Raw genomic sequence first — 21,520 nt, 5'->3', positions numbered from 1 at the left:
ATACGTCTGAGAGATACCTATTTAACAACACCTACCTAGCTTAACTATGATAGATACCTGTTCATAGAAATCTACAAGCCCTTAATCTTTCATCTCAGTCTAAATGATACTGCGTGCAATCAGCAACCACGGCTCAAACATGTACTGGGAAACGCATACAAAGAGTACCTAAGTCATGAGTACCTATAGATGAAGATTGGGAGTTGTAGCGCGCAATATAGAACTCGTCTACATGCGATTCTAAGCTTCGTGAGAGGCTGTCAGCAATCAGACCAAAGAATATCGTAGACTATAGAAGGTCAATCGTACATGATTTTACAAAATTTCAAAGGGTTAACCTCAATCACCGATCACCTGTAGTTGCCTCAACAAGCCGGATTGCCATCTTGACCAGGTCACAGTCATCCTTGAACGTCAACTTCTGCACAGCCTCATCGTAGCTGCAGAAGTGCACCTCAAACTTGTGCTCTTCATGTTGACGGAGCGGCTCGCCCTCGCTGACAGCAGCCACATACCACCAGATCAACTTTGTCACATTGCCGATCCGTCTCTGTTGCATAGCAATCGGTTCACAGGCGCCTTTAAACAGGCGTGGTTCGTCTGGCAGGTCTTCGTTCTGGATGGCGGGAGTGACACGGCAAACTAAATCGACAGGCAGCAGGTAACACGGCAGTCCAGTCTCTTCTGTTGTTTCGCGAAGCGCAGCAGCCTGACGAGACTCGTCGAGATTGCGACGGCCTTTAGGAAGCACGTATTGGTCCAGCTGGAGATGGTGGAGGATGCAGATTTCGCGGGTTGACAGTCGGAAGAGGATTGAACCAGCACTCTCGACGAGCTTATCGGCTGGAAGCAGTGTTGTCGAGACTGCAGGGGCAGCCATGGTGATGATTTGACGAGGAAGAGTTGCTTGGTCGCGAGGATGTTGAGTGTACCTTACCAGAGGCTGGCCTGGTTGGTGATTTCGAAGGAGGTACTTGTATGAGGTTAGTCAGCAACTTGGGAAGCGAGGACCTTGAGGGCTGTCGTCAAGCTCTGGTTCAAGAATCTTGATTTACATCTTCAATGAATCACTTTCACTTCTTGGGACTCCAGAAACCCCACGGACTATTAACACGCAGAACGCAAAACTCATCGGTTGAGAAGCCATCGACAGCCTTCAGAGCGTTCAAGGCCGCCAAGCTCAGCGTGCTGATACCAAATTTGCACCCATACAGCCAACTCAGCCGCTGACGAACGAAGTGCTTGAACAGAAATTTTCATTACTCAAGATACAGATTCTTTTTCTTTTTTTTAAGCTGACATCTCACCGCTCGCGCGTTCAGAAACCGACACCATAGATCTCGGTCCACACCAATTTTCACCCAGAGAACTTCAGACCATCTGGAGTTGCGAATAACAAGGCCTCAATCTCCGCAAGAGCATCCAGATCAGCCTGCTTGGTCGCTTCAGTTACCGCTTCGTCATACCATCCATAAGTCCTCTTGACTGTCCTCAGCGATTCCCCCACCCGACACAGTCCGCCAAAATCAATGAGGACCGGAGAATCAGCTTCGTCCAACATAATGTTCGCCGGTGTGATGTCGTTGTGGACGAGCCCCAACGAGTGCAGATGGATCACAGCGCTGCGAAGGCTTTCGAGCCAGCCTTTCATGTGGTTCCTGACAAGTGGTCGGCCGCTCTCCATAAAGTGTCGCTTGGACAGTCTGCCCGGGTTGACTGTCTCCAAGAGTGTTCTCTGGTACTTCTTGAAGCAGATCCCCATCACTTTTCCCTCCTTGACCACACAGCCATAGTAAGACGCCAGGTTAGGATGAGGATCTCTCTTGATCAGTTCGCACATCTTGATTTCGTGCTCGACTCGGTTTTCTAGCTCAGGATCCACGTGATCCTGAAGGCTGGGTTTTTTGACGTAAAAGTCGCCCTCAGATTGTGCAGTCGTCCATTGGGGGTTCATCGCCGGTCCTCGATCCTTTGTCGGAATAATTCTGACGTCTTCCAGCTGAGAGAAGTCGTCTGGCAGGTGCTTGCGGTCTCTCCATTTGCCAATGTAGTATTCGCCTCCCTGTCGGACTATGACTTTGACGTACATGTCGAACTTGCCATCAATCTTCTTGAGGACTTCGAAAGAATCTATAATCTCCATCTTCATCGTGTTTTGCGTGAGTGGGACGTATCTTTTGGAGGAGTAGGCTGAGAATATGTGTCTTCAGGAAAAATTCGACCCTCGTGGCCCCGAGCGTGCATCCATTCCAACCAGTAATCGGCCTGATGGGCGAGGACCGCCCGGACGCAGTTTGACCTCACACAGACTTTTGTTTGCTTTTTTTTGGTTGGCCGACAGAGACATTTGGTAGTACTAGGATTACTACCAACATCTTGTCGCTGCTTGTAATCGAAGGAGGGCGGTTCGTCAAGAATATAATGTTGTCGGCATCCTACTGAGGTGTTGTAAAACAGATCTAAATCCATATCTTGCCACCTCATCCCATAAACTTGTTCTTGGCCATGGCGTAACCCGAGCTTTCCCACAGTCTACGACTTCAGAGTCAAGCCCAGCTCATTCAAGCGATATCTTTCCACCTGGAAGTGCCACTCCATATAGCCAAGCATAAAATCAGCGTATGCGCCTAAAATTATTTCATCCTCAGCCAGAAACTCCCGGATCTCCTTATCCAGAGACAGTACATAATCGCACACCAATGCTAGAGTCGAATAGTCATCCATCGACTTCTCCTGCGCAAGATTCGATATGAAGCAGCCTTCTTTGGCGACAACCCTTTCTTTGTAAAAGGAAAGTATGTCGTTCACGTAACAGATTATATCGCGTAGATTGGGCATGATCTGCACATAACGGCCAAGGTATTCAGACTCCGGAAACTTCGTGTTGGGGAATATAAAACATGCATAGGCGGCCGACCACCCAGTACAAGACCTCAACCAGCATGAAAATCCAGGCATCGCCCTGAGAAAACCTCGTGGAAACGTAGCTTCTAATGAGAAGCCATTGATTCCATCGAGGGTTGAAGTGATGATCATGTTCGTTGTAAAGGGTCCAAAGATCTTCGGAGTCTCGTCTCTCAGGAGACGCGCTACACAATCCAGGAGCGGATGGCCTTGAGCTTTGCGTGTCCCGAATTTATGTGCGAACGTGCGAGTCAAAGAAACATCCGAAAAATAATCGTCGACCCCCAACAGCAGAATAGCGTGGATTGCTGTGTAGACCTTTGCATGTGAGCATTAGAGGTCTTCTCCTGAAGGCGCAAGCTTCATACGCACCTTTACATCCGTGGGATGATGCCTGTAGTAAAGCGAGGCAAGCAGGCAGCCACTTTTGAGAAACCGCTCCAGAGGTTTCTTCGAATCCGTCGATGAGAGCCCCAATTCCATGAGTTTGTCCATCACCTTGGCCTCAAGCTCCAAATCACGATCCCTCAAGCTCTTCCGCATATCAAACCCCATCATAGCGACCAGATTTCGAACATGATTTGCGACATATTCATCTGACATTGCGAAATTCGTGACGTTTTATGTCTTGTTTTCCTCTGGTGTAAGTGAGCCCTGTTCCTCTTTCTTGTTCAGAGAACTCATCTGCACAAAGGTGATTGAGGTTTGATTTGTGCCGCAAAGCGTCAATTTTGAGGGCTTTATATCAATTTGGAGGCTTGTATTAACGTCATAGAGTAGCATTGAACATGGAACAACAAATATCTGAATCCATGTAGTCGAAGCGGGCCAAGTCAGGGGCCAGATATTCTGCCGTGGCGTGCTCGCGCTCTATGGAGTTTGTTATCACAGACCTACAAGGACTGACTACCCACTTCTTCCAATGTTACCTATGTACCACCTATCAACGGACGCCCTTTCAACGTAAGCATTGGCGCTGATGGTCTGGATGGATTTGTCTCGCGCAACACTCGACACTGCTACATGCATCTACCGACTAGGTAGGTAGTATCTTCTCTAATGCCTGGAAACCTAAGGTAGGTATATGTAGGACATAGTTCTGCTATAGCCCTGCATAGTACAAATGCATAGTCCTCGAGTCTTGGCGGCAAACCGCTTTGAGAATAATAATGGAATGCCCCATATCGACTTCGCTTAGCTTTCCTGTTCAACCGGAACTACCTAACCTATGAACGCAGTTGTATCATATCATCAGCTCGCCCCAAGATATGGCCGGAATTTGCACACATATCTGTTACCTATCAACTCGGATATATGCCTACATCCATCGACAAAGGGAAGTGGATGTGGGCCAATCTTTCTAGCTGTCCATTTTAGCCCTTGAGTGTTCAAATAATCTGGTCGCGAAGAGTTACAAAGGCTGGAACCAACAGAATACCTCTGTTGTTGCTGCATGTTTCTGCAGCGATTCAGAACCGTGAAGTGTGTAACTTCAATTTTTTATTTGTGTCTCCCCCCTCGAACACAGCCTTGTCACGGCATCGCCGAGGCCTCTTTACATACTCCATAGTGTCGCCGAGAAGTACGGAATGGCCGGCGAAGTCTGCATTTAACTGTAGATAATGATCGACCACCACTTGGTAGACACTGCTTCATCTTGCTCGTACACTCACTCTTTGATACTCCACATGAATATGGGCGGTGTTGACAGGTTAGCTGCTGACGACAAGGACACAGCCGGCCACAATCGAGCCTTTCGCAAAGCTGTAGCCTCCGTAATATCACCGAGGTCTCACCTTGTTGACACCATAATAGTGTAGAAGCAAGGCTTAAATCGCAAGTTTTTGTATGAAGATGAAACATCCTTAGACTTTATGAGCCACAAGTCCATAAAGCGAACATATAACAGAGCTGAAAAGCCAATGCCCGAGCAGAGGTACCGCTCTATATGCGTTGTCTTTTGCGCAGCAACCAATGGGATTTACCCCATGAGTCGTTTTTCTAGGCATCAACCATCAGTCTGCAATATGAATTTCCAAATGGAGCTCGGGAGGGTAGTTGTCCTGACTCAAACAAACCTTAGACAGCTGAAAAGTTCGTATATTTTCGACGATTTTTGAAGTGCGACTGTGGTGAAGTCGGTGGTTTCAGAGATTTCTGCAAGGTGACCGGACTAAGAGCTCTGGATTCGTCTTGGCTGAAATGCTGTAAGCTATCTGAACTTCGATATCGAGAAAAAACATTACTATTTAAGCTCTGAATTCTGCTCTGATTTCTGCTCTTCATCTGACAACAAGAACAGCTCCTTCATTGAAACAGCATTGCGACGGTATCTTCTCAGAAATCCACAATGGCATTCTATAACTCCAGACTTCCTATCAAGACCGGTCCTCTACAAAAGAAGAGCAAAACGCTATCGAAGCATGTAGCCATCCTGAAAGCGATTTCATCGTCATTACTCCTCAAGACTCAGCATGAGATGGACGTCACTATGCGTTTACTCAAATCCAATGCTGGGGGCTTTGCCTTCATCTCCATAAGCGGTCTCCTTACCAGAGCCATCCTGTCGCCTATGTCGATGACAGAAACCGCTGTCTCGACGTTCAAGGTTGTCATGATTGGCTTTCTCTGCAACTACATCTTTGACATTGCGAACCAGGCCTCTTCTCCGCTTGAAGATTATCTGAACAAGCCATACCGCCCGATCCCGGCGGGACTCATCAGTCTCGATCAAGCCAAAGCTCGATGGATCTTGACATGGACACTTGGACCCGTCATCATCTACTACTCCTTTGGTCTTTGGGCGGCACTACATCTGCTTCACTTTCAGATACTGATCTGGGTGTGCTATGTATGGCCACGATGGTATTCTTGGTTCATGCGCAACTACTTCGCGGCCGTCTCCTACTTCATTCTTTCACGACTTCTCAATCAAGTCCTATTGGCCAACGGACCTTCAGTTCAGGGCAACAATATCTGCATTGACGCCATCGTCTTCTTCTGGCTCATGGCGACTATCCACATTCAAGAGTTCTACGATCTCGAAGGAGACCGAAAGAGCGATAGAAAGACCCTCCCAATGTTGCTCTGCGATAAGGGCTTGAAGGTATTGCGAGCTGGCACATCGATATTCATCATCGCCTTCAGCTTAGGGGTATTGGTTGTCGGAGGGGCAAAGATGGCTCAAGATATCTTGGTGATACCGATATGCGTGCTGCAACAACTATCGTCGTGCGTTCTTGCGTATAGGATATCGGCTTCGGATTCGGTTGAGATGGATAGAGCCACTTATCATGTCTTTTACTATCCAGCACTTTTGGCGATTCTCCTGTCATTGGTAACGATAGTTAGATAGCTTGTCAGAAGGGAAGCAATGTCGTTTCCTGGATAATTAACACATCAGATATATCTGGCGGTAGCCGAATACCTTACCTTGAATGGCATATATAGCCAGCTTCCCTTTGCAGCCGATCAATAGCAACCCAGGTCTTCGATGCCGTGATAAGCGTGAAGAGTGACGATACAGCCTGCCCAGAGAACTGAGTAGCCAGTCATTGATGGCTGGTTGCAAATGATCGATGACATGTAGCGCGGCAACGCGGGTCCTTCTCCGGCAACTCAACACTCAGGCTCCCGAATCTCATCCCATGGGGGCAAGGTATGCTTCACGCCACGGTACTTCGAGATAATCCAGATAAGTGGCGAAGTTTGAGACCCTAGAGGGACGGTTAGTCGGGGTATATTTGCAAAAGGCCGGCACAGGGTCAAGTACGTCGCTCTCTGCGCGCAGTGCATCATGTCCCTCCTCAATATGCACTCTACGCCACCACATGCCCGGCACCTCACCAATCTGGGATATGTCCGATGTGGTAGAAATCAAGACTTCCATAACGCCAAGGTGATTCTCTCCGGTGAATATGTACTTCATCGTCTCCCCGAAAGGCCGATAGATTAGCTCCCCACCATTCGAGTGGGTGTTTGAGAGCTTGGCGACGTATCGGATACCCTCAAACTCGGCATATTCACACCATATATCCCTTGCTATGCATACAGGCTCTGGTTCAGAATGTTTCCATAGAGATCGCGCGTTCGCCGTTGCGTAAAGCGGCAACAGATGCTGAGCGATCTGGTTCCAGAGCTCCAGTGGTAGATGTGTCCCTTGGAGAGCAAAGTGCTTTGACAGTTCGGTGCTCAGGCACACCGTCAGATGCTCGCGGCGGGTCTCCTTCTGCAGCAAGCTTGGTGGGCGCCGGTATCTCATCGCCTCGACGAAGAGCAGAAGCGGCATCCCGTCTTCAAGGCCTGTGATGTCGAGGCAGCCTGCATGATAGCATTTGAACCCCCCCAAATTTGGAAAGCGAGCTTCCCTGACAATGGATATGCGGATGAATTTTCGGAGAACGAGTTGGACCTGCTCATCGTCCGGATTCCATTTCAGTCTTCGATAGCACTGAGTCGTACCGATCAGGATTTCATCGCCAGAGACAAGGTCAAACTGACAGAGCGCGCATGGCGTTAGAGCGTATGCAGGGTCTTGTCTCGGCATCGTGAGATCTGCCCCCGATGACGGAGCAGAAGTGAGGATGCTTGTTGCATGGGCAAGGCGGTTGTTGACGTTAGACAAGATAATCGTGCAGCTGGAGGCATGGAATGGACTTTGGGTTTGGTGAAGACCTCATAAGGCTCAAGTGCAAAGAAGTTGTCAACAAGCCGGCTAGGGCTCAATCGAGGATCGTGATTGGCGACTTCCTCCGGGTAATGCCCGGGAGCGAAGAGCGTTCAAGAAGCCCGGTTAGCTCAATCGGTAGAGCGTGAGACTCTTAATCGAGAACACGTTCTGATGCAATCTCAAGGTTGCGGGTTCGACCCCCGCATCGGGCTTTTCCTACATAATCCATCGATTGAGATTAAGTCGGTTCCTTTTTTTGCTTCGTTTTCCTTTTTGCCATTCATTCATTGGTTGACGCCCGTCTTCCTGTGTCTTTTTGAGGCTTGTAGGAAATGACCTCGTCCGCACGGCGCATGCTTCAGGCCGCAAGAAGCTGCCGTGGGATTATATTTAGGTAACAACAACCAGGATCAAGGGCCTCCTCCATGTTCTCGACTTAGATTGCCAATCTCCTCTTGACCAGATCCAACCAATGTTAACCTACTATGTGTTCTTCACGCTCGGGTTCCCCAATCATGTCATCAGACAAGGCAAGATTTCCCGACCTTCTCACTGGGGGGGGGGGGGGGGGGTCAAAGCTGAGCAAGCATCCTTCCCAATCACGAGATCAGCTTCGAAAGAGCCGTGTCTGAAGTGAGCAACCAAGGACAATCATACCATTCACTGCTAGCCATTTACAGCAGCTTAAATCCTTTGATCTAAGAATGCGGCAACTAGTTCTTTAATCTATAATTGGTCAATCCAGTCGTAACTACGGTTACCAGAGCTCAACGTCACCCCAGCTGAACCTTGCATCTACACTACATTTGTTCTCTCACCTGACTCCAGGCTGCAGAACCACGACAACTCTCCCCACAGGTCTGGCAGAATCTACGGGAATCACAGCGCAATTGTCTCTCGATGCTTCACTCAGTCCGCCTTCATCCAACGAAATCGATCGTCATCGTTTCTTCAAGGCCATTCGGGCCGGCTCTCAATACCGCCGGTACCCCAGATTGTAAATCTTCCACCAACCAGAGCTGCCGAAGCTGCCCTTGAGCATCTTCGGACGGCATCCCGATTGGCTGTCCAGACACTGGGGAAGGTCAAGAATCTCGGACAAGACTTCAAGATGGTCGTAGGAGATGTAACATGACGGATTTTGGTTTGCGGATCATGCCCCGGATTTTGAATCAAGGTTATTACTATGTTGTCAATCGGATAGCAAGACTACATGTACACACATGTATAAATCGGTCAGCTTCTCCGCATCTCCCAGGGGTAATAGATTGTTAAGATTCGCTGAGAGTGTCTCAATTACTCTTCTGCTCTATCAGAATCAGAGAGCAGGAACGGCAGAATCATGGTTCGAGCAAGCCAGTTGTTGACATGGCTCGTTGGGGCCGCGTCGGCAGTGAATGCCGCTGCCATTGAAGTTGCTCCAGAGGCGTGAGTTTGCGATAGCCCTTTGTTATGGCAGCAGAATGATGCTGACCAAGTCAACAGTCTCGTTGATCGAGGTCTGGATGTGTCCGTGGATCTCGACCTTACTTTCGGCCAATGCCATCCAGTCCTTCGCAAGCAGGACTTTTGGATGGAGACGATCAAGCATACTGGCATCTCTCCATTCCTCAACGACTCCTCATACACCGTGTACCGCAACGTCAAGGACTTTGGTGCAAAGGGCGATGGTAAAACAGACGATACTGCGGCAATTCAAGCTGCGATTGACGGTACGTTATGTTCGGTTTGGAAGCCTGATGCAAACATACCAGTGACTAAGAGACATCATCTTCAGCTGGCGGACGCTGCCTCTGGGGATGCGGCCCAGGAGATCCTCCCGCAAAGACTCTCAAGCCAGCCCTCATCTACTTCCCCTCTGGCACATACAAGATCTCGCGCACGCTCAACAGCTACATCTTCACTCAGCTCGTCGGCAACCCGCTGGACAGGCCCGTCCTCAAGGCCGACAAGAACTTCTCCGGCCTCTATCTCCTCGACACGTTCCCCTCTCCCACCACTTCGCCGTTCCCCACGACCATCAACCTGTACTACCAAGTCCGCAACTTTGTGTTTGACACCACCAGTGTCGATGTCAAGTCGTCTGTGGCGTGCGTCAACTGGCCGTCCGCCCAGGCCGTGACGCTGAGCTTCAACCACATGAAGATGGCCGAGAACAGTATGCACCAGGGTGTTGTTTTCAACGGAACAACTGGCGGCGGCGGCGGCTCTGCTACCTTTATGGGCGACTTGGAGTTCACTGGAGGAAACATCGGTGTAAGCTTTCACCCTGATTGAACATGTTTGTACGGTCGGCTGGTTGCTAACTCATCTGGCCTGCAATAGATTCGGCTGAACAACCAGCAGTACGCGATGCGCGCTTTGACGTTCAACAACGTCAAGACGGGCATCCAGATTGACCACATCTTCACGCTGTCTCTCCAGGGCGTCAAGTTCAACAACGTCAACGTCGGAGTCAACTTCACAGCTCCGCCCAACAACTCCGTCGGATCCGTCATTCTCATCGACTCAGAAGCCACCTCCACCGACAAAGTCGTCGTTTCCCAACACACAAAGAATGCAGACGGAGCTCTCATCATCGAGAACCTCAAGATCAACCGTGTTGGACACGTTGTTGCCGACACCCAAGGCGCTTCTCTTGTGTCAGGATCAACCCGTTCTACCACGATCAAGTCTTACATCCAAGGAACTGTGTACAAGGACGAGACGACCGGCAAGTACCTCGAGACCAGCGGCTCGCTGTCACGGCCCCAAGCCCTCGTCGACTCGAGCGGTACTTACTGGGCAAAGTCACGTCCTCAGTACGAGCAGTACAGCTCCGGCTGCTTCTCCAGTGTTCACGACTTTGGCGCCAAGGGTGACGGCAAGACGGATGCCACAAAGGCCATCAATGCCGCGCTCAAGGCGAATGCCAACCGACGGATCACGTACTTCCCTGCTGGAAACTACCGTGTCAGCGGCACCATCCACGTCCCGGTTGGATCGAGGATTGTCGGCGAGGTCTGGTCCACCATCAGCGGTATGTATCTAACCTTCGAAGCCAGCAGAGGAGAAAGACGACTGACTCAACCTCTGCACTGATAGCATATGGAAAGGCATTCGAAGACGAAAAGAACCCGCAAGTCGTCTTCAAGATGGGCGAGACGGGCTCCCGCGGCATCCTCGAAGTGACCGACATTGCATTCGACGTGGCCGACGTCCTCCCCGGTGCCATCCTCGTCGAGAACAACGCTTCCGGCTTCAGGCCCGGCGACGTCGGTCTCTGGGACACGCACTTCCGCGCCGGCGGCACAATCGGCTCAGCCGTCGAGACCAAGTGCCGCTCGTATCCTCAGTCGCCCATTGATCAGTGCAAGGCCGCCTTCTTGTTTATGCATCTCAAGTCCAACAGCCAGACGTACATGGAGAGCGTCTGGGGCTGGTCGGTCAACCGCGATCTGGACGGCTTGAGCGGCGCCACGAACGGGACCAGCCAGTCTGTTGCTGTCGGACGAGGCCTCCTTGTTGAGTCCAAGCGCGGAACCTGGCTGGTTGGCACTGCGTTTGAGCATTTCGTGCTGTACCAGTATCAGTTTGTGGGTGCGCAGAACGTTCACGCTCTGATGGCGCAGACGGAGACGGTGTACTGGCAGCCTGCTCCTGCAGCTCCCGCGCCTTGGACGTAAGTACCCAGAAGATTATCGTGTCTTCTTTGTATAGATGGTGACTTACACACTTCCCAGACCTGACGCCCGTTACTCGGATCCCGACTACTCCAACTGCGATGGAAGCGCGCTGCAGTGCCTCATGGGCTGGTCTCTCCGCGTCGTCGGCGGAAGCGACATGACCTTTTACGGATTGGGTTTCTGGCAGGTGAGATTTGTTTACTATTGACAATTTCCAGCGATCCGGTGCTGATGAGTCTTGACAGTTCTTCAACGGCCTCAACGGTGTTTCGGGCCCCTATGCTCAAGACAACATCGTCTCCATCGAAGGTCAGCCCAAGCGGTTGAAGATTTACAATCTCGGAACGCACTTGGTCAAGAACATGGTGACTGTCAATGGTCAAGCGGCTGCGCTCAGTGCGGATAACAAGGGTGGCTGGGGCGGTCTTATTGCAGCCTATCTGCCTTTTGCATAGTGGACAGCTGCTTGTTGCGATGCATCTGATGAATAATGTATTTCACGACGGATTGGAAAATCTCGATTGCCATGTTTTGAGCAAGCAAGGGCTCATTTATTGTGTCCTTACGAGTATAAAGATCCATCTTCACATCGTATTTAAGACCAAAGATTTGATGTGGCTTTTAGATCCTACCCATATTGCCCGACGAACTTCACATTATAGCAAGCTGGGACGATCTATCGCTGTTAAAAAGGCCGTTGCAAAGCGGGGAGGCGGATAACAGGCGGAGCAGATCTTTGTATGTACTCATTGACTGGGAAGTCCCCTCCAGCAGAACGGATCCGTCAACTGCAACGGGTCTCGTATATCGTGTCGATCGGACAGTTTCTCCTCTGGGTAGACCCGAGCTGCAGCTCTCCCGCTCCAGGCATGACCGGGAAACTCAAAACGCAGGGCTTCTCTACCATTATATACATACTGGGCTGTTAAAGGATATGGTTGGCCATGCAATTGGTGTTGGATCAGGGGGGGAGAAACAAGGTGTGTTTGATCGCTGGCGTTGACGAGCACTGAGCTGGACAGACCAATTCCTCCTCTTTCACACAGGCCCAATGCAACCTTCACCATGCCTATTGGTTCACTTATTGCTAATCACTTGGGCTATAATATTCCTTCAGGCCGATGCATCAATGTCCAATGGAGCAGCAATCGCAAGCCTTGGTGATGTTGGTGGCGATGATATTGACTTTGTGGCACAAGCCTCCCGTCTTATGCTTAAACTGACCGTCGTCGATCAAGTCGTATGTGAGCTCTCTCCTCTTCTAGGATTTGCGACTCCATATGCGAATAACTCAACCCAGTCACCATGCCGTCGTTTGCAGTCACGACAGTGCCTTACATGTTCCTGGGCGTGCTGATGGATTCTCTAGGCCATGAAAGTGACAGCTCCCAGCAGCCTCCGCCAAAAGTTTATCGCTATCACCAGAAGAAGTCAATGATCTCATCATGAATGAACCTGTATGTGGCATTTGTGACAAAGAACCAGTCGATTGGCTGGTTATTCCGCCTGCTTGCCTCCATATTGCAAGGTGCAGTTGAGGTTGACCCGGAACCAGCGGAATCGCTTCACCCTCCATCAAATGCACGACTACCTGTGATGACTGAGATGCAACCCGTCAGAGGCAAAAAGAGCCATTAATGGCTCGTTATTGTAAGCCTCTCGCCAGAATGTCACTGGCATGGGAAGCCGATGGAAAGAAAGCCGATGACCGTTGCCACTACTACATACATACGATCGCCATGAGTGGACTTGCACCCCACCAGGAATCACGATAGCCGAGCTTCAAGAACCATCAGAAGACTGGGGGGATGCTGTGTCCAGGGGCACCCTGGGTAGGCACCTGAGGTGACTGCGAAAGGGAACTCCTCCAATACCCTTTTGTCACTATGTACCACAAACACCACGATATAACAATTACCAGACAGCACGATGAGGTCACAGACTTGCAACAGCTTCCATCAACGTATCCTCGGCAGTTCTGCTACATTGGCTGATGTGCCGGGAATGAGGCTTGGAACTGGTGGCATATCCGAGCCATCACCGAACCTCACCCTACCTCACCCTACCTGGAAAAAGCTAGAACGAGACGATTCCGGCCCGGCAAACCAGGCCGAGTGACGGGAGCATTTCCATGATTTCACTCGGCAAACTCTGGCTACAATTTTCAGGCGGCGAGTTCCGATACAAGGGAAATCTATTACCCACAGACGAACGGGAATCGGTGATGAGTGGTTTCTTGTAAGTCAACATTGAGCTAGATAATTCCGGGCGAGATCAAGATGCCATACTTTGATTGATGAAAAATCAATGTCAGGCGTAAGTCTCTTCAAGCTCGCCCAGTCCTCTGTATGTAACAGCAATCGCAATTCCGAAATGTGCCGAGCCAATGGAACATGCGTGTCTTTCTCTTTTCACACACATCCAGTTCGAGAGTCTTCTCTTCATCGTTTCATCGAATCCCTTCCCCTCCAGCTATTCACCCAGCCGAGCCCTTCAGCGCACCAGCGTATGTATGTACCCTCGGCTAAGACGCAACAGAAGCATCATCAATATACCTGATGTACTACTATCTACTATGAAGCCCAAAAACCCCTTCGCAGCCCAAATGTAACCCAAGCAACGAATCCCCAATAAGAGACAATCCTCAGTGACCCCCAGAAGAGCACAGAATCGAGCTGGTCCTGGTGGGTCGCATTGAGACCGGTGGAGATGCGTTCGATTCGACTGCCGGAGCTCCCGGGAAGCCGGCAGATGGTCCCATGCGATGCCCTGCACCGTTTTTGTGAATCGTCGGCATCGCGAGAAGTGGCCTGCTATGACGTCGCTTGCAGCTTGGCCGCTCTGTTCGAAGTTTTTCGATGTTTTTCTTCATGCGGGAGAAAGAAAACATCAGATGACATGATTATCCGAATGGATGGCGGGAGTTATCGTGGTGACGGCTGCTTCATGAGATGAGTATAAATGAGCTTGTTCGCTCAGCGTGTCATGGATCTTGTCCAGCTCCAAAGCATCGGCTTCAGCATCCATCCGCTTGAACAGACAGGCACCAGCTTGAATCAGAAGCATACCCTTGATTTGATACTCTCTTGGGAAAAAACACCACCATCTGTGTAATACTTTGATACCCCCAAAGCTCAAACGACCGCTTGTACATACAATAACACCGCCACAATGTTCGCCAACTTGACGCACGCTACCCTGCGATTCATCGCCTTCTTCAACCACCTGATGATCCTGGCCTCATCAGCCATCGTCACCGGCCTCGTATCCTGGTTCCTCGACAAGTACGACTACCGCGGCGTGAACATTGTCTACCAGGAAGTCATCGTATGTCCTCCCAAGCACCACATCAAACACACCCCATACCTTGGCTCTCCTCAGCTCCGTCGAAGCACATAATACTAACGCATGCAACAACTAGGCCACCATAACTCTGGGCTTCTGGCTCGTTGGTGCCGTCTTGCCCCTCGTTGGCAGATACCGCGGCCACCTGGCCCCTCTCAACCTCATCTTCTCCTACCTCTGGCTCACCTCTTTCATCTTCTCCGCGCAGGACTGGAGCAGCGACAAGTGCAGCTTCGGCCAGCCTGGCGAGGGCCACTGCAGCCGCAAGAAGGCCATTGAATCCTTCAACTTTATCGCATTGTAAGTGCCTACAAGTAATTTGCTATGTATATGGGAGAGAGAGAGAAGAAGAAGAATATGGCTCTAACATGGCATCTCTACAGCTTCTTCCTCCTCTGCAACACCCTGGTTGAGATGCTCCTGCTCCGCGCCGAGTATGCTACCCCCGTTGCTGCTGCTCACAACAAGGAGATTTCTGCCGGCCGCCCCTCTGACAACTCTGTCTAAATAACAATAGACATGCATAGATGAACGGAGACCACTTCTACTTTCTTTGCGAGTTCCTGATCCCCGCGCTCGCATGGTTCATCTGCTACAACAACACAATGACAATCCGAACCAGTCAATAAACCTCGACAACACGACGAGTACTTTTGCGGATAGAAAGATACCCATTACACAGGAGATCAAATGGGGAAATTGGAAGTGTATGGATGGACGCCCGTGTATAATGAGGTTGTGAACGGGATGGGAGGCAATGAATAATGGATAATGAGGTAATGGATAGATTCGGTCGTTTTGATACCACAGCTGCACTCTGCTCTACGTCTGTCATTAATGATACATACAAATGATACCTTATACGCTATCTCTCATGAAGTCTCCTTGGTGATCCAACCCCCAGCGCTCTCAAGTCATTATATGGCATGACCATCACATGATGCAGTCAAGCGTGGCGCTCTCCAGTCACTACTATGCATAGTATGGAATCGCCAAGCTATTGTGCGATAAAGAGGTCAATGGCTCGTAAGACAAGTAGAAGGTTAAGCGCAAAAAGATGAGTATTATGGAAGAACCATGAAAAAAAGGACATGTAGATGTCACAAATGCGATACTAATCCTGAATAGCTCGCCCTTGGAATGTCTGCCTCTGTGCGTCTGGAAAGACGTCGCGAGTTGGGCTTATCGCCCGGTAATACTTGTAGCCGGAGTGCATTGCCCTTACAATGCCGTGCCACCGGTTCCTTGAGAGACACATGACATTATGCATGACGTCCGGGAGCATTGGGATAAAGCTGCACGGATCTGGTGTATGCCGTGGAGCGGGTGCTTGCACGGGCTTCACTTACACGGTCCCCCAAGACAGATCAACCAACCCATCCCAAGACGCCTTTACAGATCAATCCTAATATTATCCCGCTGATACCCCACGATACCCGTCTGCTGTGACGAAAAGCCGACATGACGAAACCGCTTGTGTTCAACACATGGATAAGAGGGACGTTGCGCTACACCAAACATCTTATCAAGTGCTAACAGTCATGTTCCTTTTTAGCCACGGATCCTGTTGGAAGTGTACATGATTCTAATGTGATTCTAGACGAAAACGTCTCACAATAGCTGCAACAGCTTATATCCTCTGGGCTCAAAGTACTTTCCTTCCGGCCACTTACCCCTTGCATGCGTTTAATGACCATCGCCCCGTCCCGGACTTTGTTCCCAGACAGCTCTCCACTCTCATCTAAGTTCCGGGAAAGAACAATGCAACAGTGCAGATAGACACATGCGGCTTGGACTCAGTACCTGTATATTCTTTTTTTTTTTTTATAAGACACGGGTTGGCAGTGTCTACCTACCTAGTATCTATCTCCAAAGCCCAGATATGACGACCAGATGTCGTCGCCCATCGTGCTTTGTTCACCAGTGTGTTACCCCTACACGTTTGCAGCGACAAGAACTCTATTCTCTCTTGTATGTTTCAGTCAGGCTTAAAATTCGCCACATCACACCTAGAATTCGATCTCTTTTGCGCTTCTCGCAGACTCTTGCCAATGGAGCAGCCGGCCTTGGTTGATGTTGCTGGGATTGTTGGCGTGTCATACGGTTACACGGTGACAAGCTCCCAGAATGTCTGGAAATCGAACTCCCCTTGAGCCCTGTGAAGATTGGCTGATAATCTCCTGTCAAGTACAATGGTGTTCTATGTTTCATTCCATTTTTCTTTAGTGAATCCAACTTCTGCTCGAGTAGCGTAGCTCAACACTTGACCACAGTACTCCCGTACACTTGGTGTGATATTTTAGGTTGTTTGGTCTTTACAGGGCTATTAACCCGTCCCTCTCTACTTGAGCGTCGTCATGATTCTCCATGACTCTTGCAAAGGTTTAGTGATGAAGAGGCAAATAGAATGTGGCAGTAATGTGGCAGCAATGTGGACGGCCAAACTGGTTTCTTACTCGGTGTGACTCGACACGAAAATGCTTTCTGCCTGTCCAGATGCAGTGTTGAGGCCAATGTCTCGGAGCATGCATGTGCCGTAACCCCAGCGTATAATCAAACAGCATCCCTTTGTTCCACAGAGTCGGAGGCCTATGCGCTATCAAATCTCCCTTCGATCATGGCTGTTGTAGCTATATATCTAAAGTTTTGCCCCAACCTACTCAAAAGTTCATCATTCATGCCAAAACCTCGTTCATCATAGACCGCTCATTACTCTCACTGAGATGAGCGGCAACCTGGAAAACTTGAACATCATGACAACTAGTGACTTCAAAGTGATCGTAGTTGGCGGCGGTTTGCAAGCCCTGTACCCAGCATACTCATGGCAATTGGCTGACTCCTTGAAAAAGGCCCCGTGGGATTAATCGCTGCACACGCTCTCTACAAAGCGGGCATAGACTTTGTCGTCCTCGAAGGCAACAACACAGTCACCGTCGATGTCGGAGCTTGTTTGGCTCTATTGCCGCCCGGCTTGCGAATCCTTCACCAGCTTGGCTTGTTGAACGAGCTGCGAGGCCTTGCCTCAGAAGTGATCCTCCGGCATACTTTCACACGAGACGGCTACCGATTTAAGGCCTATAATGTATTCGATGAGTGCAAAAGAAAGTAAGCGGCCTCTGATACCCTTTTATTCTGACGTACTTTGACACTTATCGTGGACGCAATTCTCAGCTTCGGCACCCGTCCGCTCGTCTTCCACAGGGCAGAGCTTGTGCAGTCTCTGTACGATCAATTACCCGCAGAAGTCAAGCCCAAAGTCCTACTAGGCAAAAAGGTCACCGATATCCAGTCGCAGGAGAACATAGTCAAAGTCTTTTGCGACGACGGCAGCCAATATGAGGGAAGCATGGCCATTGGCGCAGACGGCGTGCACAGCAGAACTCGCCATATCATGAGAAGACTCGCACTAGAGACAAGGCCCAGTGCCACATGGGATCCAGAAACACCATTTACAACGTCGTACAGATGTATGTGGGCGAGTTTCAAGAGGCCAATCGAACCAGGGGCAGCTTTTGAGACGCAGAGCAAGGACAAGTCCATCATGTTCGTGACCGGCAACGAGCGTGGCTGGATATTCTTGTACGAAAAGCTTCCGCAGCCGACAACTGCGCGGACGACCTACAGCGACAAGGACCTCGAAGCCATGGCGGACAGATTTGCCGACTATCCCATCACGGACAGCCTCAGGGTGAAGGACGTCTTGGCCGAGAGAATGACGGCCGGCATGTCGGATCTGCAGGAGGGCACCTGCAACAACTGGGGCTGGGGCCGGATCGCCCTCGTGGGAGACTCCATACACAAAGTCTGTCCCAACGCGGGAGTGGGCTACCAGAGCGGAATCCAAGATGTTGTGTCGCTGGTCAACAACTTACGACGATTGGTTGCTTCTTCGGGCGCCTCGAAGAACCCCAGCGTCTCTGACCTGGAGGCCATGTATAAGACTCATCAAGCTGAGCGATGGGATGACCTGGCCTTTGATGCCTCTCTATCTGCTCACACGGCACGAATACAGGCCTGGGGAAACTGGTGGTACTATATCCTGGGCCGCTTCTTGACGGTTCCGAATTTTGCGGACTACATCATGACCAATATGGTGCAGACGCCGGTCTGGAGGAAACGGTTGGCCTTTGACTTTTTGGATGCAGATGAGCCGTTTACTGGACGAGTCGCCTGGCTGCATCCGCTCAAGGACAGTTCTCCAAAGTAAGAACAGGGTATGTTTCTGCCGGGCATCCCGAGGTGATTGGAGGAGAGCCGGTGTTTTAAAGCACGGGGCTTATTGCGGACTTTTGACATGGTGTTTACTGCCCGCCTACACATGATTGGCGTGTACAGAAATAAGGAAACTATTCAGACACGAAGCTAGTTGGAATTTGGACGACCATCTGGTCCATCTCCGGTGGGGGAGGGCTTTCTCCGGGCATTGCACTGCCCATATCAGTGGAATAAGAGGCGGTTCTTCCGCCAACTACCAGACACCACGGCTTCTAATTGACAATGTGAAGAGTAAGAGTACCAACTACTGACTCGCTTGATTCGGTCATTAAACAACATGATATAAGCATACATGTACCTATGCATCTCATAAAGCACAGAGAAATCCCTTGATCAAAAATGCAACGCTGCCGATCCAGATCCTATTGTGCCCTGTCGAGCACATTACACGTATTACGGACATCCTCATCCTCAGAGCACGCACATTGGACAGCCTTATGTCTTACAGGTGTTCAGCTGGGCGACCTAAAGCCTCCGGTGGCGCTTCGTCCCGTCCACTCCTCTTTGCTCCTCGGCCTTGATATACTCACTAGATGCATACCTGGATCTAGATTATACCCGATTTAGATAGTAGTGGTGGCCTCTCGAAAAGCTTGCGCATTGCAGATCATTGAGGAGCAGTCGTCAAAAGCCAAAGTTACAACAGGCAATGACTGGTCCCCAAGGACACGAGACAAGTATTCGAGATGATGACTCTGCTTCGTAATGTCCAGCCTTCAAGGGCGCCACTTGATGCATCTTTTCACGCGATTGTGGGACTCGATTCTCCGTATTTGCAACATCTGCGGTCAAATCTAATGTGGCCCCATTGATGAATCAAGGGTGGCAGTTCAAGGGGTTGAAGCCCGCTGCGGTGTTTGCGGTGTTGCGGCGCTTCGATAAGACCGCAGCCGGGACTTGCGCACTTCAGCCTCAACACCATGTGGAGGCGTGTATAATTTGTAAGGAGAGCCAGGGCAGACCTGGGAAATACTAATCATGTGCAAAATTCCAGAACGTTAAGCCGTAAATGACATTTACCTTGTGATGATGGTTCATTCTAGAAGATGATGGGAACCGCATTGCTCGCCATCAAACCACCAGCCTCCACGGACCCCAGCATCATTCACTCCATGATAAAGAGAAGAATAATTATAACTCATAGCTATGTTACAAATCAAGGTACATTTTAGGTGTAGCGCCTGGTGTATAATCAATCCTTCTACAGTCACTGTCACGCGGAGTCGGCTATACTGTCGATGATAATCCTGACGAGGATGGAGATATAAAGATTGGGCCAACCGGCGAGGTTGAGCATCCCCATCTCCCTCTTCAGATTCACTCCGGCTTCTCTCCCAATATAGCAATCATCCTCATCCAGAACACAAGCTGAAAAGCGAACCAATCAACCTTAAACACCTAAAGTTCCCATATAGAACCATCACAATGGCTGGCGATCTTGTCCTGGTAAGTCCCCGTCTTGAGCCGGAGCAACACGGATATACACACAAATGCTCCACCCGATCCCTCGCCAACTAACAACCACGTCCCCTATTTAGCTCACTGGTGCCACTGGCATGATTGGCTTCAGGACCCTCGTCGAACTCGTCAAGGCTGGCTACAATGTCCGCGCCGCCGTCCGTACCCAGGCCGGCTTCGAACGCATCTCGAGCCTCAAGCCTCTTGCGCCTTACCTCTCACAAGTCGAGAGCATCATTGTCCCCAACATCATTGTTCCAGGTGCCTACGATGAAGCTGTCAAGGGCGTCAAATATGTCGTTCACGTTGCTTCACCCCTAGCCTCCCCGACGGTCGAAGGTGATGAGGCATGCCAGGCTGAGATCATCCGGCCCGCCGTCCAGGGCACGGTTGGCATCCTGGAGTCTGCAATCAAGGTCTCTGGGATCGAAAAGATTGTCATCACCGCATCTGTCCTTTCCATTGCCTCTTTCGAGGCCCTGGCCTCGGGAGTCAAGGTCAACGGTATGTCTTTCTTCCCAGCATATGCAGCTAGCTAAATCCTCCTTCCTCTTCCTGTTATGCCTCCAGAAATAGGGGTCAATTCTGACTTACCGCTCGTCAACAGAACAAACCCGTGCCTCCAACACGGAAGGCCCCTTTGCCTCCAGCATCGCCGCCTATGTCGCCTCCAAAGCCCTCGCCTTCCAGGCCACGGAAAAGTTCATCGCCGAGAAGAAGCCCGCCTTCTCCGTCGTCAACATCCTCCCCGTCTTCGTCATCGGCCGCGACGACACCGTCACCGACCCCGCCAACATCTCCAAGGGCACCAACGGCATCATCATGGACCCTCTCCTGGGCGTGCCCCGTGATCCTCTTCCCGGCGTCGCCGTCCACGTCGACGATGTTGCAAAGATGCATGTCCTTGCCCTGGGGCCGAACGTCAAGGGGAACCAGGACTATCTCGCTTGTGCTCATCCCACTGAATCCATCGACTGGGCTGAGACTTTTGAGATTGTGAAGAGGCACTTCCCGGAGGCTTATGCCGACGGCATCTTTAAGTTCGAGTCCGTTCCCCGGCCTGTTTCGATCCCGGTGCATATCGATTCGACAAAGGCTGAGAAGGAGTTTGGCTTTAAGTTCAAGTCTTTTGAAGAGATGACAGTCTCTGTTGTTGAACACTACCTTGAGCTTATCGGCCGCAAGTAAGAAACTTTGATGATGC

General features: G+C 50.4%; 10 protein-coding genes across 10 annotated transcripts; 6 read left to right on the top strand and 4 right to left on the bottom strand.

The window, feature by feature from the left end:
* Nucleotides 1-343: 343 nt before the first annotated feature.
* Nucleotides 344-880, bottom strand: TRIREDRAFT_106488 (uncharacterized protein; the record flags this gene model as incomplete). The annotated part of the gene is made up of 1 exon (XM_006964475.1): nucleotides 344-880. The coding sequence occupies one exon, from the start codon at nucleotides 878-880 to the stop codon at nucleotides 344-346; it is 537 nt and encodes a 178-aa protein (XP_006964537.1).
* Nucleotides 881-1,357: 477 nt separating this feature from the next.
* Nucleotides 1,358-2,149, bottom strand: TRIREDRAFT_106487 (uncharacterized protein; the record flags this gene model as incomplete). Its single annotated transcript, XM_006964474.1, has 1 exon — nucleotides 1,358-2,149. The coding sequence occupies one exon, from the start codon at nucleotides 2,147-2,149 to the stop codon at nucleotides 1,358-1,360; it is 792 nt and encodes a 263-aa protein (XP_006964536.1).
* A 383-nt stretch (nucleotides 2,150-2,532) lies between these two features.
* Nucleotides 2,533-3,507, bottom strand: TRIREDRAFT_106486 (trichodiene synthase; the record flags this gene model as incomplete). The annotated part of the gene is made up of 2 exons (XM_006964473.1): nucleotides 2,533-3,228; nucleotides 3,283-3,507. The coding sequence occupies 2 exons, from the start codon at nucleotides 3,505-3,507 to the stop codon at nucleotides 2,533-2,535; spliced, it is 921 nt and encodes a 306-aa protein (XP_006964535.1).
* A 1,873-nt stretch (nucleotides 3,508-5,380) lies between these two features.
* Nucleotides 5,381-6,076, top strand: TRIREDRAFT_31041 (uncharacterized protein; the record flags this gene model as incomplete). The annotated part of the gene is made up of 1 exon (XM_006964351.1): nucleotides 5,381-6,076. A coding segment is annotated over one exon (696 nt), but the record flags the coding sequence as incomplete, so codon positions are not given.
* Nucleotides 6,077-6,544: 468 nt separating this feature from the next.
* Nucleotides 6,545-7,450, bottom strand: TRIREDRAFT_106484 (uncharacterized protein; the record flags this gene model as incomplete). Its single annotated transcript, XM_006964472.1, has 2 exons — nucleotides 6,545-7,224; nucleotides 7,366-7,450. The coding sequence occupies 2 exons, from the start codon at nucleotides 7,448-7,450 to the stop codon at nucleotides 6,545-6,547; spliced, it is 765 nt and encodes a 254-aa protein (XP_006964534.1).
* Nucleotides 7,451-8,915: 1,465 nt separating this feature from the next.
* On the top strand, nucleotides 8,916-11,693 carry TRIREDRAFT_73248 (glycoside hydrolase family 55; the record flags this gene model as incomplete). The annotated part of the gene is made up of 7 exons (XM_006964658.1): nucleotides 8,916-9,001; nucleotides 9,059-9,285; nucleotides 9,351-9,829; nucleotides 9,899-10,592; nucleotides 10,658-11,234; nucleotides 11,296-11,425; nucleotides 11,484-11,693. The coding sequence occupies 7 exons, from the start codon at nucleotides 8,916-8,918 to the stop codon at nucleotides 11,691-11,693; spliced, it is 2,403 nt and encodes an 800-aa protein (XP_006964720.1).
* A 489-nt stretch (nucleotides 11,694-12,182) lies between these two features.
* TRIREDRAFT_106482 (uncharacterized protein) lies at nucleotides 12,183-12,687 on the top strand (the record flags this gene model as incomplete). Its single annotated transcript, XM_006964657.1, has 3 exons — nucleotides 12,183-12,218; nucleotides 12,356-12,482; nucleotides 12,539-12,687. The coding sequence occupies 3 exons, from the start codon at nucleotides 12,183-12,185 to the stop codon at nucleotides 12,685-12,687; spliced, it is 312 nt and encodes a 103-aa protein (XP_006964719.1).
* Nucleotides 12,688-14,287: 1,600 nt separating this feature from the next.
* TRIREDRAFT_121416 (uncharacterized protein) lies at nucleotides 14,288-15,438 on the top strand. Its single transcript, XM_006964656.1, has 3 exons — nucleotides 14,288-14,565; nucleotides 14,660-14,883; nucleotides 14,967-15,438. Exons 1-3 carry the CDS (start codon nucleotides 14,410-14,412, stop codon nucleotides 15,088-15,090), a joined length of 504 nt encoding a protein of 167 aa, XP_006964718.1. The 5' UTR covers nucleotides 14,288-14,409; the 3' UTR covers nucleotides 15,091-15,438.
* Nucleotides 15,439-17,336: 1,898 nt separating this feature from the next.
* TRIREDRAFT_106480 (uncharacterized protein) lies at nucleotides 17,337-18,790 on the top strand (the record flags this gene model as incomplete). Its single annotated transcript, XM_006964655.1, has 3 exons — nucleotides 17,337-17,376; nucleotides 17,433-17,688; nucleotides 17,755-18,790. The coding sequence occupies 3 exons, from the start codon at nucleotides 17,337-17,339 to the stop codon at nucleotides 18,788-18,790; spliced, it is 1,332 nt and encodes a 443-aa protein (XP_006964717.1).
* Nucleotides 18,791-20,283: 1,493 nt separating this feature from the next.
* On the top strand, nucleotides 20,284-21,504 carry TRIREDRAFT_106479 (uncharacterized protein; the record flags this gene model as incomplete). The annotated part of the gene is made up of 3 exons (XM_006964654.1): nucleotides 20,284-20,304; nucleotides 20,397-20,820; nucleotides 20,924-21,504. The coding sequence occupies 3 exons, from the start codon at nucleotides 20,284-20,286 to the stop codon at nucleotides 21,502-21,504; spliced, it is 1,026 nt and encodes a 341-aa protein (XP_006964716.1).
* Between the last annotated feature and the right edge of the window lie 16 nt (nucleotides 21,505-21,520).

Source organism: Trichoderma reesei, assembly GCF_000167675.1.
Source record: "Trichoderma reesei QM6a unplaced genomic scaffold TRIREscaffold_7, whole genome shotgun sequence".
NCBI classification, from domain to species: Eukaryota; Fungi; Ascomycota; class Sordariomycetes; order Hypocreales; family Hypocreaceae; genus Trichoderma; species Trichoderma reesei.
Note: the sequence above shows the minus strand (reverse complement) of the source record. Positions and strands in the feature narration are given on the sequence as shown.

What these genes read in the sequence shown, in the direction of transcription:
- TRIREDRAFT_121416 (XM_006964656.1), top strand. Translation starts at nt 14,410, where the DNA reads ATGTTCGCCAACTTGACGCACGCTACCCTGCGATTCATCGCCTTCTTC. An exon ending in TTGTCTACCAGGAAGTCATC is followed by an intron (nt 14,566 to 14,659) that starts GTATGTCCTCCC and finishes TGCAACAACTAG; the next exon opens with GCCACCATAACTCTGGGCTT. An exon ending in TCCTTCAACTTTATCGCATT is followed by an intron (nt 14,884 to 14,966) that starts GTAAGTGCCTAC and finishes GCATCTCTACAG; the next exon opens with CTTCTTCCTCCTCTGCAACA.